The sequence below is a fragment of the Tamandua tetradactyla genome, chromosome 1 (genome assembly GCF_023851605.1).
Source record: "Tamandua tetradactyla isolate mTamTet1 chromosome 1, mTamTet1.pri, whole genome shotgun sequence".
NCBI classification, from domain to species: Eukaryota; Metazoa; Chordata; class Mammalia; order Pilosa; family Myrmecophagidae; genus Tamandua; species Tamandua tetradactyla.
The window spans coordinates 232,222,081-232,239,870 of NC_135327.1; the positions used below are offsets into that span (position 1 = coordinate 232,222,081).

Below are 17,790 nucleotides of genomic sequence, written 5' to 3' on the forward strand. Positions count from 1 at the left end.
TGCCCAGATGAACTGTGGATTTGACTCCAAAATGCTCCCTGCAATTGTAGTATTGCTACTAGACAAAGACTGTGGATTCTTTTGCCCAACACACCCAATAACCAATTTCTGAAAGACAGGGTTTCAAAGAGAGAAAGAGTTTATTACTAGGCACGTAGTAGGACAGCAGATGGCCTAGTGGCCCGAAATCTGTCTCCCTGAGTTTAGGGGGGTTCAAGGTTTTTAAGGATTTTAGGAAGGTGAGATGAGGTTATTTTGAATAGCAGTTCAAAGCAGAAAAGGAGACAGAGTTATTACCATTTCAGTAGAACTTAAGTTGAAAGGAGGGGAGGCAGAGCTGTCACTTCAGAACTAAAGGTGTGAGCCAAAAGGAAGGGAGACAAGTCATCCTTCAATAGCAGAGTCCAGCTGATATGACTTACAAATGTCCAGGGCTGAAGCTAGTTAATGTCTGACTTCAAATTCTTCATTAGCATCAGGGCCTTTGCCTTATAACAAAATGACCAGATAAAGGACTGACAGCTCTTATAGTCACAAAAGGCATGATATAATTAAGGACTTTTACAATCATTTCAGTTATCGGGGCAGCTGAATTATAGTTTAGGGATTTCAGGTATTGCTCTCTGTCTACTCCAATATCCCAGAAAGCAAAAAAGGAATATGATTCAGTAATCAAAATCATCCCTTAAATCCTGATGTCTCAGTTACAATCCCTTCTCATTTGATAATTATCTCTCAACCTTGAGGGATATCTGGGCAAGGACTCTAACAGCTTCAAGGCTGCAAAGGGACATTGTCATTAAGGGGCAGAGGAATGAAACAGTTTGGAGGGTCTAGTATTTCTGGGTTTCAGAACTTCTCTAGCATTAGAACAATCTGGAGGTTTTAAGTCTCTGAAAAACAAGCATAAGTAAAATTCTATAGAGCTCAGGATATCTTTCAGGGTTTCCAGGAACACTGTTGGTTGGGGTCTGCCATACTGTGGCAGTTTGCAATATCTGGCTGAAACTTGCATAAGAGTAACCTCCGGAATGACTTCTCAACTCAGTTTGCAAGCTCTTAGCCATTGAAACTCTTCTTCTTTACCCTTCTCTGGTCAACTCATCCACAATGCCAGGGCCAGGCTCATCCTTGAAACTTATATCTCACAGAGCCAGGGCCAGTTATGTCCTGTGGTGTCCAGGCTTACACCCCTGGAATTATGTCCCACATGCAGGGGAAGGTCAGAGTTTGGCTCAGAGACAGACCAAATTTGAGCAACAGCAGAGATTTTCTGGAGATAACTCTTAGGCACTAATCATAAGTAGGTTCAGTTTACTATTACAGAAATAAGTTCCATAAGGGCAAGCCTCAAAATTCAGACCTTGGCTTATTAAATTGAGGGCACCTCTTAAGAAAATGTCAGGAATTCCCCAGGTGGAGAAACTTAATAGTTCTATTTTTCCCAATCCCTCAAGGGACTTTGCAAACACTTCTACATTTTCTGCCAAAAATACTCTGAAATGCATCATTGCATAACATTAATTTACACAGAACATTAAGATTTTGTTCCTTATTCCAGGTTCTATACCAAATAATGCTGAATTAGGTTGTTTAACTGATTATTAGACTGATTAACTTAGTGTAAATTTTGGATAAAATAAACATTTTTCTTTTTATCTCACACAAAAGTTAAAGTAATACATTATTCTTTACCTTGTATATTGATTTACCTTCATTTTAATAAGATCAGTTTCATCATATCTTTAATTGGAGTTTGAGCATTTTCAGTTTTTTTTTTTTTTAACAGTTGCTGTAAGGACTTATGTTGACTTTCAGAGTTGGAGAACTAAATCTCAGTTTCAGGTGTCACACAGATACTTAAAGTTCCAGAGAACTACTAGGTTATATAAAGAGCAAAGCATTTCAGAATTTAAAGATAACAGTTAAAGCTTACAATCTGAGCTTTAATTTTTATAAGCATTTTTAAATGAAGTGTCTTTCAGAAATAAAAACATTAGACAGTTGTATTATATTAACAAACCATACCAGACATTTCACTCTGTTTCACTTTTACACATTTACCAGAATTAATTAACAGATAAAATATAAGATATATATATTTATCCTGATTTCTTTTCAAGTTTTTCCTTGTTACAGATGGAGCTCTGACCTATAGCAGAAACATATACTTTTAAAGAAGTATTAGAGCAAAGCAGCACATCTGACAACTTGGCTGTTTCTATGATCCGCAGCTTTTTAAGAATAACTAAAACTATGACTAACAACACCATGCCATCACTCAATATCACACAGTGGTCCAGGACATAATATGAATAGTGAGAACCTTGTCAGGTTTTCAAGAATTTTATACAATCTAATATTATTTTACCTCTACAAATTTAACCAGTGACAGAATAGAAAATCTTTTAACCAATTAATACTTCCCTAACACCTCCTATGCAATAGGTTAAACTTTCCCAACACCTTACTTACACAAGCTGAAAGAACAAATCATAATAGTTTTTTCCTGAACATTGAGAAGACCTGTCTTTTGAAATAGAGGATAAGGTCAACATAAACATTAACAAGGCTATTATTTTTATGAAAATCTTTTTCTTCTAGAAGAGTACTCAGAACATTAAGAAAAAGATTTTTAAAAACTTTACACTTAACAGCAGACTAACAATCCACATTATTTTAACAGGGAGACAACTAAATTTCAGTTTTGTATGAGTATACAGCTTGACACAAAAGCTTTCTTTTTTAAAAATATATAATGAACAGACATTAAATTTTGCTCAGCACTGACTACGACAGGCAGAATTCACTTCCGTAAACTCCTTCTTTACAACTCTCTACATTCATTCAGAGCTGAGAGTCAACAAGGAATATAAAAAACAAAATTCACCTCCTCCAACTCTCTACTGCTCTCAGTATTCATTCAGGCTTGTAGTCCACAACAACTTTAACAAACAACAGCCCTTCCATACCTATTCACCTATAGTTCTTATTTATCCAGACTGCACATAATCAGAAGTAAATTTGGTAAAAAATTTACAAAGCTTTTTGAAGTGGCGTACTTCCAATAACAGTATGAAGGAAGAAATTTATGGTTGGGTTTAGAAAGCAGCCAGGCATCTATATACTTTATACTCAGAACACACAAACGATTATTTACAATATGCCTAAAATCTCTCAGTTCAATTCAGCACTACCTTCAAAGGTCAGAAAAGCCTCAAGTTTGAAATATAATCAGCTTTTTGATATTTAAGGGATTTATATCCAGAAGAAAACTCAATTTTTTCCTCAACATTATTCTCAAATGCTAAATAATACCAGGGATATGTTAGTTTACAATATTAAGTTATGATTTCTAAAAACTAGTTCAGAGTTTTATTTATTTAAATTCTACTTTCTTATTTAAAGGCCTTACGAGTGTCATCTCTTCTATGAGGACTTCATAGGTCATTATCTATCTGCTTTTTAAATTCTTCCAACATTTTTATTCCATTATTATGACTGTTTTACACGATGCCCTGGTACAAGTATATTCTAACTAGAATATAATCTCTTGGAAGCTAAGAATTAGATTTTCCCTATTTATGACAGCATTTATTAACCGAAATATATTGATTGACATTAATAAAGCCACTACACATTCAAATTATTCCATTTACTGAGGTAACAAATGGCCAAGTAACAAAAAAGCCAGATTTTTTGAAATCCAGATAATCAAGTTTATAAAAAAATCCATTTCTGTTTCTTACTAAAGTTAATTTATTTCTTAAATAGAATATGTTTGAATCATTAGCATATTTCTCATTTTATTATACTTTATGTAAGTATTACTACTAGGTACATTGCTTAGTTTATATAACTTAACCCATCTAGTTAGGCTACTCTAAGAGAAATTTTGAGACTGTATTTATACATTTTATTTTTATCAATAAGCTTTGAATTTGTTCAATTTAAAATTTATCATAAAATTTTCATTTTTAATCATTGAGGCCAGAGTATGTTACAGAAATGAACCCTTTTGTATATACTCAACCAAAATCTTTTCAATTTTCAATACAGTCCAAAGGTTCCTACCCTTTTTTTTTTAACTTTTAAAAATTGTGTAATATAGTATATGTACAAAGCAAAGAAAGAAAAAAGCAATACAGGATACTTTGTCATAGGCTACCATACCACCATCTCAGATTTTTCCTTGTAGCTGCTCCAGAATATAGGAGGCGAGAAGGAATAAATATTTTTTTATCATCACAATTGACTTTTTCTTTTTTTTTTTTGTGAAAAATGACCTATATACAAAAAAGCAATATTTTTAAAGCACAGCACAATTAGTTATAGAACAGATTTCAGAGTTTGGTATGGGTTACAATTCCACAATTTTAGGTTTTTACTTCTAGCTCTCTAAGATACTGGAGACTAAAAGAAATATCAATTTAATGATTCAGCAATCATCTTTGTTTGTTAAACCCTACCTTCTCTGTATAACTCCACCATCACGTTTGATCTTTCTATCCCTCTCCCCAAAGGTTTCCTTTAAACATAATTTCCGTAATCAGCAAACAGTCTGGAACATGTGACCAATACAAATGCAGGAACACACCAATCAAATTTAAACAGACACTGAACACTTACTGTATTTAAGTAACACACCAATATCACAGCCAACAGAAAAATTTAGGTCAGGGCCTCAAACCCCATACACAATACACAGGGAACACATCAATTAACAATTAAACAGACATTAGACACTTAGCATAGCGATCAACAATTAAATAATATGTAACACACTGGCTAACACTTCACCAGGCTTACTTAAACACCAATTAGTTGTTGGATGAGGTCAGGGTGTCAAACCCTGTACAGTACGGTACCCAAAATCAGAAGGTGTAGAGGTCAGAGCACAGGGGATCGTTCTAGAAGTGTGACCCTGGCCTAGGTCAAGGGGACTTGAACCTATTTACTCCCAGATCCACTCTGACCCTGATGACCCACTCACATCAGATGTCCAGACATGAATCTGGAACCGGTTTTTCCCTTTGAGCTTTTTAAGGTGCCAAGTCTCTGGAGTGTCGGCAGGGCAGAGTACCCTGGGTGCCAAGCCTCTACCCTAAATTCAGTCCTGCATGGATTCCTATGTAGGACTGAAATCACAGGTTTCGCCAGTTATCAGTAGACTGTTTTAATTCTTTCTTGCCCGTGGCATCCTCACTATGGAGTTGTCACCTCTGTGTGGGGAACCCCTGATGTTCTGTTGTCTCTTGCACTGTGAATGCGTGCAGTGTCTATAGCCAACGTTGTCTGCTGTGTGGGGTGGACAGTAAGGACTCTGGGTCTGGGCCCTGCCCTCTCCTCCATTTTTTTTTTGCGTGGGCAGGCACCAGGAATCAAGTCTGGGTCTCCGGCATGGCAGGAGGGAACTCTGCCACTGTGCCACCATTGCCCGCCCCCCTCCTCTGTTTTGAGAGCAAGTTACACGGCCACCTACATGACGGGACAGATGTTATAGGTCGAAGAATGCAAGCCCCCTCCCCTAATAACCAACTTTCAGGACAGTCTACTGAAACCCTGTTATCAAATTTCGCAAGGCCATTAAACTCTATAAGCCCTTCCTGGGCACACCTCTTTTCCTGCCTGGGCTTTGGGTGAGGTGCAGACTTTCATCTTCCAACAGGCTGCCATTGAGAAAAATCTATCCGTAAGCCCCTAACCAAACTCACGGGTATTCTTTGGTCTCCGAGGCATGCCAGGCTGGAACATTACCATATTGTGAGTTTTAAAACATAGCCCCCGAAGGACATTGTGTCTTATTTCCTTTCTCCTGATGTAAAGATTCTGTGACTGCTTGTAATTTAGAGTACCACTAAAATGATGCTTTGTCCATTTCCCCGCCCAGGCTTTAAGAAACTTAGTTTCCCTTTCATGTCTCTTGTGACGCTGAGCCTAGAACCCATTCAATATGCTGAGGAAGCAAGCAGATACCCGAGAGGTCACATGGAGTGTTCTGGCTCAGAGCCCGGGAAATGAAGCCAATTGCCAAGCATGTGAGCGAGCTTTCAAGTGATGGCAGCCTCCAGCTGCCAAGTCATCCTAGCCTCTGAGCCACCCTGCTGACACTGCGCGGAAGAACGACAAGCTGTCCCTGCTGTGGTCTGACCAAAAAGAACGACAAGCTGTCCCTGCTGCGGTCTGATCAAATTCTCATATGTAAGCAAAAGAAGTGATTTTTTCCCCAAGACACTAAATTTGGGGTGGGGTGGTGGTTTATGAAGTAATAGACACCTGGAACAAATACAGTACCATTAAGCACGTCAACAGAGGGAGTCAGTTAATTAACAATTATTTAAGTGCCTGCATGTACCCCAGAAAATCATGTTCTTAAGTCTAATCTATTCCTGTGGGTGTGAGCCCAGGACCTTTCGATGAGGCCACTTGAGTTAGGGCGTGACCAACCTCAGTCAGGATGAGTCTCAATTCTATTACTGGAGCTCTTTTTAAGAGAATAGAATTCAGGAGGCCACATAGCAAGAAGCTAACATCAATGAAGCTCAGAAGGGGAGATCAGGAGACACTGCCACGTGCCTTGTCATGTGACGGAGGAGCCAAGGATCTCTGGCAAGAAAGCAATTCCTTGATGATTCCTTGACTTGGATTTATTCCTGCCTCAAAACCGTGAGTGCATACATTCCCACTGTTTAACCCTACTCATTTCATGGGGTTTGCTTTGAGCAGCCTAGGAACCTAGGACGGCGCCTAAAACTAGGAAGATTCTGAATAGGAACAGGCTTCTGGGTGTAGGCTTAGGGGACGCGAGGAGCTAGAGTGTAAGCAGAAAAGGCAGAGTTCATATTAAAAGATAGGAGAAAGTATGGTGCATGCAGACTACCACACATAGTCCAGAAAGACTGAGTACGGGTTCTGAGGAAAGCAGGGGACAAGATGAGGTATACAAGGCACTCTGGGGTCAGTTCATTAAGGCTGTCATAGTAAAAGAATTAGAATTTAATCCTGAAGCCAGTGGACTATTTTGCACACTTGTAAATATACAATTAATTTTAACTATCTGTTTAATGACTATCTTCCCCATAGGCTACACTTAAAAAATAGCCTATCACATAAAGCTTTTATCCCTAGTTATTTCCACCATGCAGAACAGTACCTGCCATAAGGCACTTAATATTTATCGAATAATTTGAGTGATTGAAAAAACATATAAGAATTTTAATAATCATATTTGTGGGTTAGGAAAATTCTGGCAGAAGTGCGGAGAATTAGTTTGGAGATAGGTAGTAAGGAGAAAACACACAGTAGGAGTTAAATGTAGTAATTCACCTAAGAAATGATAAATGGTTTCTAGCGAGGTTGCAGAGAGACTAGATTTGAGAACTTTTAATCATTTCCTTTTGGTTGGAAATATTGAACTTCCTGGATTTTCCTTCTTCTAAACCTTAAAATTACACATTTTTTTCCTGGAGTCACACCATTACATGATGGTATGTTTATTTTTCTTTAATCTTGAAGAACTTTCAACAAGAATAAAGGGTTATACCATATTAAAATTAACTACAGAATTTATCCCACACACATATCACAGAAACATTTTAATGTGAAATTGGTACATATTTCTTAAAACGCTTAAAAAATTATGGTAATATTAAGAAGTGAAACTCCTGTAAATGATGTTTAAAGGAATAAGAGACAGTTAATATCAATATGCCACCCTGTTTCACATTTTTTAGCTTTTATGATAAACTTCACATTATAAAATTTACATTAAAATATATTTAGTATTTCTAGCACATTAGTTATAAAACCTGAACTAGCTAAACAGGGATTATAAAAAATAAGTAATTCTTCCAGGTCAGGATACATGGATAGTGCTATAAAATTAACATGTATTTGGCAGTGCAAGGATGGCTCAGGGGCAAGAATTCTCACCTGCCAAGCTGGAGTCCTGGGTTGGATTCCTGGAGCCTGCCCATGCCAAAAAATAAAAAAATAAAAAACAACAAAAAAACTAACATGTATTACATTTTGACCATTTCCAGAGCTCTCACATTGATGATTTAGGCTTGAACAATTTGATTAGAGTAGTGCTGGTGAAAGTACAATTTGGTCTCATTATTGCAGCAGAAAGCAAAACTAAATGCATTTTCATAAATACCTGGCTGATACAGAGCCTGAGATAGACAAGTTGTCACCTGATTTTGTCAGCCCAGGAATGAAAACCTAGGTCTTTGAAGGAGAATGCCCAGCTTCAAACATTGCTCCAGTTGTTTTGGAAGAATGCCTGTCATAATGAAAAACAATCGTGCTCTTGGTATCTGTACAATTCCTAAACATTTTAACAACACCAGGTTCTTAAAATGATCTTTTACCTTATGTTTTTAACTTTCTGCTTTGTAAGAAACATCTGCTCATTAATAAAATATTTGGATTAATTCTAAATGCAAAACAATAAAAAAAATTGTTCAGAATCTTGTCACTCAGAGATTAAGTCAATATTTGTTTCCCTTTCAGTCTTTATCTGGAGATATTTTGTAATCTGACATAATCCTATACCTTGCTTTTAAAACGTGATGTATTCCAAATGCCTCCGTAGCCGCAGGTCCACGTGACCCCGCGGCCAGCTGCGGCCTCTCGCTGTGTGCACCGGCCCACTGACCCCGCGCTCACTGACCCCGTACCCACCGCGCTGGGGGCTCCCACGCGCCACGACCCCGTGCCCACCGCGCTGGGGACTCCCACGCGCCCACTGTCCCCGCGCCCACCGCGCTGGGGGCTCCTACACGCCACCGTCCCCGCGCCCACTTTGCTGGGCGCTCCCACGCGAGTCTTCCTGGGGCCCCTGGCCGGCAGCTGCGGAACCGCGCACCGGAGGGGCAGCCACTGGCCGGTCCCTTCAAGCTGGACAGCTCTGTGGGTTTCGGTGCCTCTGTACTACAGACGTTGTCCTTACTTCTTCCCTCCGCTTATTTTTTTAACGGCGTCTTTCGGATAAACTCTAAAAAGCGGAATGGCTGGGTCCAAAGACATCCACGTTTCCCGGGCATCTGCTGCAACCTTAGAAGTGTTTCCTTCTGAAGACTGCGTCCATCCCCATTCGGCCAACAACCTGAGCGCGCGTTCCACAAGGACCCGCAACAGAACTCCTCTTACTCGTTGGGGGACAGGAGCACTTCACCGCTGGCACCCGCAGGCACCGGGAACCGGCCGGGTCTCCGGAGCGGCAGGCGGGCACTCTGCCCCCGCGGCCCGCCGGGTTTACCGCCACCCAACTCCCGCTTAGACTCCATTCCTCACGCCCGCCTCAGCGCCCGGGGGACCCCCGCGCCCCGTCCTCAGCGCCCGGGGGACCCCCGCGCCCCGTCCTCAGCGCCCGGGGGACCCCCGCGCCCCGTCCTCAGCGCCCGGGGGACCCCCGCGCCCCGTCCTCAGCGCCCGGGGGACCCCCGCGCCCCGTCCTCAGCGCCCGGGAGGCCCCCGCGTCCCCTGCTCAGCGCCCGGGGGACCCCCGCGCCCCGTCCTCAGCGCCCGGGGGACCCCCGCGCCCCCTCCTCAGAGCCCGGGGGACCTCTGCGCCCCCTCCTCAGGCGCAGGAGAAACCCCCGCAAGCCCTCCTCAGGCCCGGCAGAGACCCCCGCACCCCGTCCTCGGGCCCGGGAGAGAGCCCCATGTCCCCCCTCCTCAGCGCCCGGGGGACCCCCGCGCCCCGTCCTCAGCGCCCGGGGGACCCCCGCGCCCCCTGCTCAGCGCCCGGGGGACCCCCGCGCCCCGTCCTCGGGCCCGGGAGAGAGCCCCATGTCCCCCCTCCTCAGCGCCCGGACGGACCCCCGCGCGCCCCCTCCTCAGGGCCCGGGAGAGACCCCATGCTCCCCTCCTCTGGGCCCGGGACGGGCCGCCGCGCGTCGCTCCCACTGCCGCACCTCCGAGACCACAGGACGCTCACGAGGGCACAGAGCACGCCCGACTCGGCTCGGGGATCACCTCGGGTGCCTAGAGAAGCGGCGGGCGGGCTGACTTCGGCGCGCCTTGAGGACCCCACCGTCCGGAGCGCCGGGTCCCGGGAAGGCAGAGGGCCCAGGGACGGTCCGCATCCCCGGCCGTGGCTGACCCCAGCAGGAGCCCAGCAGCGGCCCGCGTGCTGGGGCGAGGTGGGGCGGAATCGGGCGGGCTCCCTGCAGGCAGCGCTCAGGGCGCCCCGACTCCCGACATGCCGCGCGCGGGGTCCTCGCGCCGCGCTGTGGCCGCTGCCGCCGCCGCCGCCGCGGTTGCCGGGGGAGGCCGACGGGCCGGGAGGCCAGGGAGGAGCCGTCGGGCCTGCCGAGCCGGCGTCCGCGCCCTCCGCGCCCGAGCAGCCTGCCCACTTGTGCCGCGCTTGTCTCGGGCTGTCGAGCGGCTCCCCGCGGGCCCGCCGAGCGCAGCAGAGATGCCGCTCTTCGCCACTAACCCCTTCGATCAGGATGTGGGTGAGTGTTCGGCCGCCGCTCGCGGCCCGCGGGTCCTGGAGCCCGGGAGGGCCGCGCGCGTCCGCGTCCCCGAGGTGCTTTCCCGAGGGGCGGGGAAGGCCGGCGACGCCCCCCGGGGGTCCCGGGAGGAGCTGGGGCGTCCCGGCCGGGACCGCGGAGGGCGTCGGGGCTGGGCCGGGCTGGCCCGGGCGGTGGGCAGCAGAGCGCGTGACAGCGCGCATCGGGCGCGCGTGGGCGAGGGGGCGGCTCCTGAGGGCCTCCACGTCCCCTTGGCGGTGTGGCTGGACTAAGCAGCGTCGGTTGGGGGTGGGATCTCGGCAGCAGCTGAAGCCGAAAGGGGGACCTGCGGCGTTGGAGCGCGTTTCGTGGGCCAGGTCTGTGGACTCGGCGGACTGAGCGTGGCAGAGGACCTTGGAACAGCCGAGGCGTTTCATTGCTCATGGCTCGTGGTTTTCTGAATTACTGATACTGGGTGCGGGTCGGAGCAGCGCAGCTAGTAATCCTGGGAGTTTGAGTTTCCGAGAGAATTTTGGGGTGATCGGAATGCGTTTGGGACCTACCTTGCTACACAAGTGTGGAATGAAAGCAAGCCAAGTACCGTGTCCTGTTCCCATAGGACAGAATTTAAGAATTACCATAGTAAAGAAGCTTAATATCTTTGCCTGCTTTGACTATGGAAGGTGGGGGTTGAGTTGACACAGCCTGTTACAGAGACTGAGAGGTTTGCCGTAACGCTCAGAAAGGGTTCAATCCTGTCACCAGCACTTCACGATTTAGGATTAATTCATGGGCAAGTTACTTAAGCTCTTTGAGCGCCAGTATTCTCATCTTTAAATGAGAAAAAACCCATTATTTTGTTCTGTGATTAAACGAAATGATATGTATAGGGTGCCTGTTAACAGTACCTTGATAGTAGGCACTTAATATATGATAACTTCTTTGTTCCAGGTTAAATGGATGTCCTGCATCTTAGGAGTGGATGGAAGTTTAGGGATCAGCAATATACTTAATAAATAATTAACTGGAAAATTGGATTTAACTTACCAAGCCCTTAGCACACACTGTTTGCAGGAAACAGTGCTCAGTGACATAAGAGTGATGAACAAGACATATGGTTGCTGTTTTCAGACAGTTTACAACTTATTACATTACTCTCCAGGGCAAACAATCAAAGCAAAATAGTTTCTTAATATCTGCCTCATCTTTTTCCAGCTCCTTTATCTAGTTTTCGAGAGTCTACATAATCTAGCTGTCAGCTACCCAGTCACTTTTTTGTCCTACTGACTTCTTGAGTGCATGTTCCCTTTGGCTTCAGATAAATTTCTTAACATTAAAATCGTTCCTAATCTGCACCACCCTGTTCAAATGCAGGCTCCTTCTTGCCTTTATGCTTTCTGCTTCTATTATTTCTTCTACCTTCATATCCTTATGTTTTAAGGCTAACTCAGAATCCAGCTTGGTATACCTGAATCATTTCCTGGTTTTTCCAGCCTGGAGTTTCTCAACAGTGACACTGTTGACATTTTGGACCAGATAATTCTTTTTTTGAGGGAGCGTGGCCTGTTCAGTATAGGTTGTTTAGCAGCATCCTTGGTTTCTATCCACTAGATGCCAATAGTACCCCCCCACTCCCACTCCCACCTCCAGTCATGATAGGAAAAAAAAAAGTCTCCAGATACTGCTATTTGTCACCTGGGAGGACAAAATAGCCCTCAGTTGAGAACCACAGGCGTGGCTCACGTTATTTCCACCCTTTTCTAACATCTGGCAATACCTTTTGTTGTTTAGCATTATTTATATGCAGTCTTATGTTCATTAATTAGTTTGAGAGGTGTTTACTTAGTGTTTGTTGAATGGAGAATGTGTCAGTTGAGCCTACTAGATACTTCTTGAGTGTAGGGACTGTTTTGCTCCCGAAAAGCTTTTTAAAATTTGTCAGGTTTTGGTATTAGGATCAGTTCTCTCATCACAATCCATGTGTTGAAATAGCTTGAGAAGTTAGTCTACGATGAACTTTTAGAAACTTCCAGTACAAAATCCTTGCACAGAGTGAAACAGTAAAATCTCCTAGTTTAGCATAAAGAATACAGCAATTAGAATACTTTTAACAATATTCCTTCTCATTTTGTCCACCATTGAGTATGTCAGTGATATTAAAGTACTCCCAGTAACTCATTTAATATAGTTATTAATCACTTAGTGTTTGTATCTTGAAGATTAGTTATTCTCAGCCTTATTTATACACTGAAACTGTGACTCAGAAATACACTAACTGATTTATGTAACATAGCATTTCATATAAAGAGGTGAAACACTGGCAGTAGCTTTCTCCTTTAAAAAGATGTCTACACATGTTACTAGAATGTGAGCTGTATAAGAACAGGAATTTTTATTTGATTTGTTCATTGCTGTGTCCCCAGCATGTAGATCAGTGTCTAGCACACATAAACTTTCAGTAAATATTTATTACATAAATGATGCTGTTTTGAACATGGTATTTCTTGCAGTAATTTAATCCTTGTATTTAGATAACTAGGACCTCAGTTTACCTAGTCACACAGGCCAAGAACCTGGGAATCATCTCGATTCCTCTAGTTGTAATTTTTGAGGTTCCAAACGACAAATGTATTGTGTTTCCTTTGTGCCTGGCTCTGAAGGATTCTGATGTCGCTATAACCTGCATGTTTCATCTTCCTACTAGTCCTTGCATCTTTCCCCCCCTCCCTCCACCCCTCCCACCCTTGATGTTCTCACTGTAGCTTCTAAGACAGTTCTCTTCTCACTCTCTTTGATTAGTACATTTCCCCCGCCTCCAGTGTGTCGCTTTCCAGGCTGCTGACTGTGGCGTTTCTGTAATGTAAATGTAATCCTATGGCTGTTCTGGTTAAAATATTTCAGCAAATCTCTGCAGTTTTCACGTTAATTTGAACTTTTTAGTGTGTGGCTCTTTTTACCTCTCTTACCTCACCTTCCACCACTTTAGCTCACTGGGTTTGCACCACTGTGCTTTTTCAGGTGTGGCTCCTCTGGCCTAATGTCCTTCTTTTTATCAGTCCTCATTAGAGTTATTAAAGAGATGATGTATGTGAAGCACTTATGCAGTGCCTGCATATAGTAAGCAATGGATACATTTTAGCTCCTTATAAAATAATAGTTAGAAATAGATTTGGTGTCTTATGGATCCTAGGAGTTAAGATTTTAGGTTGTATGTATGTTATGAGAATAAAAATAAAATTAAAAAAACCCTTAGAATTGTACAACACAGAAAGGAATCTTAATGTAAATCGTGGACGTAACATAATTGTAATAGTACAATGATAATGATATTCTTTCATTAATTGTAAGAAATACACCACACTAATGTAACATGTTAATAATGTGTGTTGTATGTAGGAACTGTATTTTCTGCATAATATTTCTGTAAACTTACAAATGCTCTAATAAAACAGCAACAACAGGCATTACAAAATGCTGAGGAGAGAAATTGGAAAATTCTGAATTGTTCGTGGTAATGCTTTTTTTAGGCTGTCATTTCTGTTATGTGCTCTTCCCTTTCTGGTTAGCAGTTTCAGATTGCTGTTCTTTGTAACAGTTACAGTTTCCAATAATCAGGAAATTTGATGAGACTTTTTTTGTGGTATTTCTTTTTTTTTAAATCATCACTTTTTTTCTTTTTTGTGAAAAATGACATATATACAAAAAAAGCAATAAATTTCAAAGCACATTGCAACAATTAGTTGTAGGACAGATTTCACAGTTTGGTATGGGTTGTAATTCCACAATTTTAGGCTTTTACATCGAGCTGCTTTTAGATACTGGAGTCTAAAAGAAATACCAATTTAATGATCCAGCAGTCATACTCATTTGTTAAACCCTACCTTCTCTGTATAACTCCACCATCACCTTTGATCTTTCTCCCATCTTTAGGGGTATTTAGGCTATGCCCATTCTAACTTTTTCATGTTGGTAAGGCTGTCCATAATATGGGATGGGAACTAATTGTTGTACTAGAGAAGCTGGCCTCTCTGCATTTCAGGACTTAGGACCCATCTTGAGGTTGTAGGTTTCTGGAAAATTACCCTAGTTCGTGGAACCTTTGTAGAATCTTATATAATGCCCTAGGTGTTCTGTAGGGTTAGCTAGAATGGTGTGGTTGGGGTTTGGCAAGTTATGATAGGTAACAGTGTCTAGAAGCTGTGTAAGAGTGACCTGCAGAGTAGCCTCTCAACTCTATTTGAACTCTCTCAGCCACTGATTCCTTATTTGTTCCACTTCTTTTCCCTGTTTTGGTTGGGATGGCATTGTTGATCCCATGGTGCCAGGGCCAGGCTCATCCCTCCCATGCTGTCAGGGAGACTTTCACCCCTGGATGTAAAGCCCCACTAGGAGGGAGAGCAGTGATTTCACTTGCAGAGTTGGGCTTAGAGAGAGAGGCCACATCTGAGCAACAAAAGAGGTCCTCTGGAAGTAAGGCTTACCTGTGGGTAGGCTAAGCTTCTCTACTACATACATAAGCTTCACAAGAGCAAGCCTGAGGATCAAGGGTTGGGTGTCCCTAATGTTTAATGGAGTATTAGGTGTTTCCCTAGTGGTGAAGTTTAATGATTCCATTATTTTCTCCCATCCCACAAGGGATTTTGCCAATACTTTATTTATTTATTTTTTGGCATGGGCAGGCTCTGGACTCACCAGTGCTTTTTGATTATCTGCTTACTATACTCTGGGATTTATCCTGGCATATTTACCATTCAGGATTACAGGCCCTCATTCTTATTCTGAGCTCCCTGTGTTTGGATTGTTTAAATGGTCTCTCCAGACAGGTTGAATTTAAATTGTGCGTTACAGAAAGTTAAGGTTCTGGCTAGAATAAACTTTTCTTCTTTTGGTCTCAAATGGTAGATGAGGTTCTAAAATACAATGGCTTCCCTACCCATGTGTTCTGAATTACCTTAGTCCTGACCTGATTGGCTTCATTGTATCTCTTAATACCAGGTTTTTAGAGCCTCTCAAACTCCAGAAATAACAATTATTTCTCTGTATTAAATATGACTACTATAAGAACTTACAGTCTAGACCCCTGTTTTCTTATAAGTATTTTCTAAATAAGACCATATCATATTTGCTCATTTGTTTCTGGCTTATTTTGTCTCATCAAATATCCCACAGGTTCATTCACAATGTTGCATGCCTCACAACTTCATTCCTTTTTGTAGCAGCACAATATTCAACCATAAGTATACACCAGCATTCGCCAGTCTATTTCTCAGTCAGTGCCTCCTACAGCCACCTTGATTAATTGGGCATCATGTTTAAGTCCAAAGTTAACAGTCTATCAGTATGCTCAATTTTAGATAATTTAATTGTTCCCAAGAGAAAGATAACCAGTAAACACACCCTCACCAAATAGAAAATCCAAACCTCCCCTTAACTCTTGTCTCTCCCTCATTATTTACTCCTGGTGTTGCTGTGGTACCATTGATGTTTTCCTATTACAGATAATGCATAGCATGTAATAGCAGTTTTTCCCCCTACGCCCCGAACTTATACACTCTTTGTACAAGATTCATACCTTAGCAGCACTTCATGCAAGAATTTATTTACATTTGTAGTGTTAATCAGTGGGGCACATGGGTCTATTTAACCCCTTTCAATCATGTTCACCTTTAATTTGGTAATATTACTTGTAGACCCACCAGTGGACCATCTTCACTTCCATCTATTCCCTTACATTTAAGTTCAACCTCATTAGCTAACCATTCACCATCTCTAGCTCCCTTGTATCTCTAGGTCCCCTATATTCTGTATTATAAGCCTCTGATTTTACTTTTACCATGGTCATAAAAGTGGAATCGTACCGTATCTATCCTTTTGTGTCTGGCTTATTTCATTCAGCATTATGTCCTCAAGGCTCATCTATCTTGTTAAGTGCTTGAGGATAACATTTTGTTTTACTGCTGTATAATATTCCATCATGTGTCTATACCATATTTTGTTAATCCACTTGTTTGTTAATGGTACTTGGATTATTTCCACCTTTTGGCGATTGTGAATAATGCTGCTATGAACGTTAGTGTGCAAATGTCTGTTTGTGTCACTGCTTTCAGCTCTTCTGGGTATATAGTGAGTAGTGGTATTAGTTGGATCATAGAGCAACTTAATTAGTTTCCTAAGGAACTGCGAAACTGTCTTCCATAGCACCTGTACCATTATTCATTCAGACCAGCAGCACATAAGTGTCCCAATTTCTCCACATCCTCTCCAACGTTTGTAGTTTCCTGTTTATTTAATTGCAGCCATTCTTATAGGTTTGAAGTAGTATCTTGTTGTAGTCTTAATCTGCATTTCTCATATAGTAATGAAAATGAGCATCTCTTCATATGCTTTTTAGCTGTATTTGCTCTTCAGAAAAATGCCTATATCTTTAACCTATTTTATAATTGGGTTGTTGGTTCTTTTGTTGCTGAGTTGTATGATTTCTTTATCAAGAATGTAAAGGATATCAAGCCTTTATCCAATGTGTGATTTCCAAATATTTTCTCCCCTTGAGTTGGCTACCTCTTCACCATTTTGACAGAGTCTTTTGGGGTACAAAAGCATTTGATTTTGAGGAGTTCCCATTTATCTTTTTTGTCTTTTGTTGCTTCTGCTCTGGGTATAAAGTTTAGGAAGCTACTTCCTATTGCTAGGTCTTGAAGATGTTTTCCTAAATTTTTTCCAGGACCTTTATGGTGCTAGATCTTATGTTTAGGTGTTTGATCCACTTTTAGTTAATTTTTGTATAGGGTGTAAGATAGGGGTCCACTTTCATTCTTTTGGCTATTGATACCCATTTCTCCCATGCCCATTTATAGAAAAGAGTGTTTTGTCCTATTTCAGTGTATTTGGGGGCCTTGTCAGAGATCAGTTGACCGTAGATTTGGTGGTCTATTTGTGCACTCTCCTATTCAATTCCGTTGGTCAATGCTTCTGTCTTTGTGCCAGTGCCATGCTGTTTTGACCACTGTGACTTTATAATACGTTTTAAAACAAGGAAGTGTTAATCCTCCCACTTTGTTCTTTTTTAGGATGCTTTTAGCTATTTGGGTTTCTTTTTCCTTCCAGATGAATTTTGTAACTAGCTTTTCCAAGTCTTTTGGAATTTTCATTGGTATTGCTTTGAATCTGTAGATCAGTTTGGGTAGAATTGATATCTTAACTAGATTTAACCTTCCTATCCATGAGCAGGGAATGTCTTTCCACCTATTTAGATCTTCTTTGATTTCTTTTAGCAATGATATGTAGTTTTCTGTGTACGAGTCCTTTATATCCCTAGTTAAATTCATTCCTA

The 17,790-nt window shown here is 42.3% G+C and overlaps 1 protein-coding gene across 4 annotated transcripts in view; it reads left to right on the top strand.

The window, feature by feature from the left end:
* Positions 1 to 10,266: 10,266 nt before the first annotated feature.
* The window catches only part of STAM (signal transducing adaptor molecule), a 94,525-nt gene continuing 87,001 nt past the window's right edge, over positions 10,267 to 17,790 (top strand). For 3 of the 4 annotated variants that reach the window (XM_077154699.1, XM_077154680.1, XM_077154669.1), the window contains exon 1: positions 10,267 to 10,463. In XM_077154699.1, coding sequence (XP_077010814.1) covers positions 10,424 to 10,463 — 40 coding nt within the window. In that variant the 5' untranslated portion in view covers positions 10,267 to 10,423. Of the gene's footprint in view, positions 10,464 to 10,818; positions 10,838 to 17,790 lie in introns of those variants that run through there. The other variant, XM_077154690.1, reaches the window with a different exon arrangement.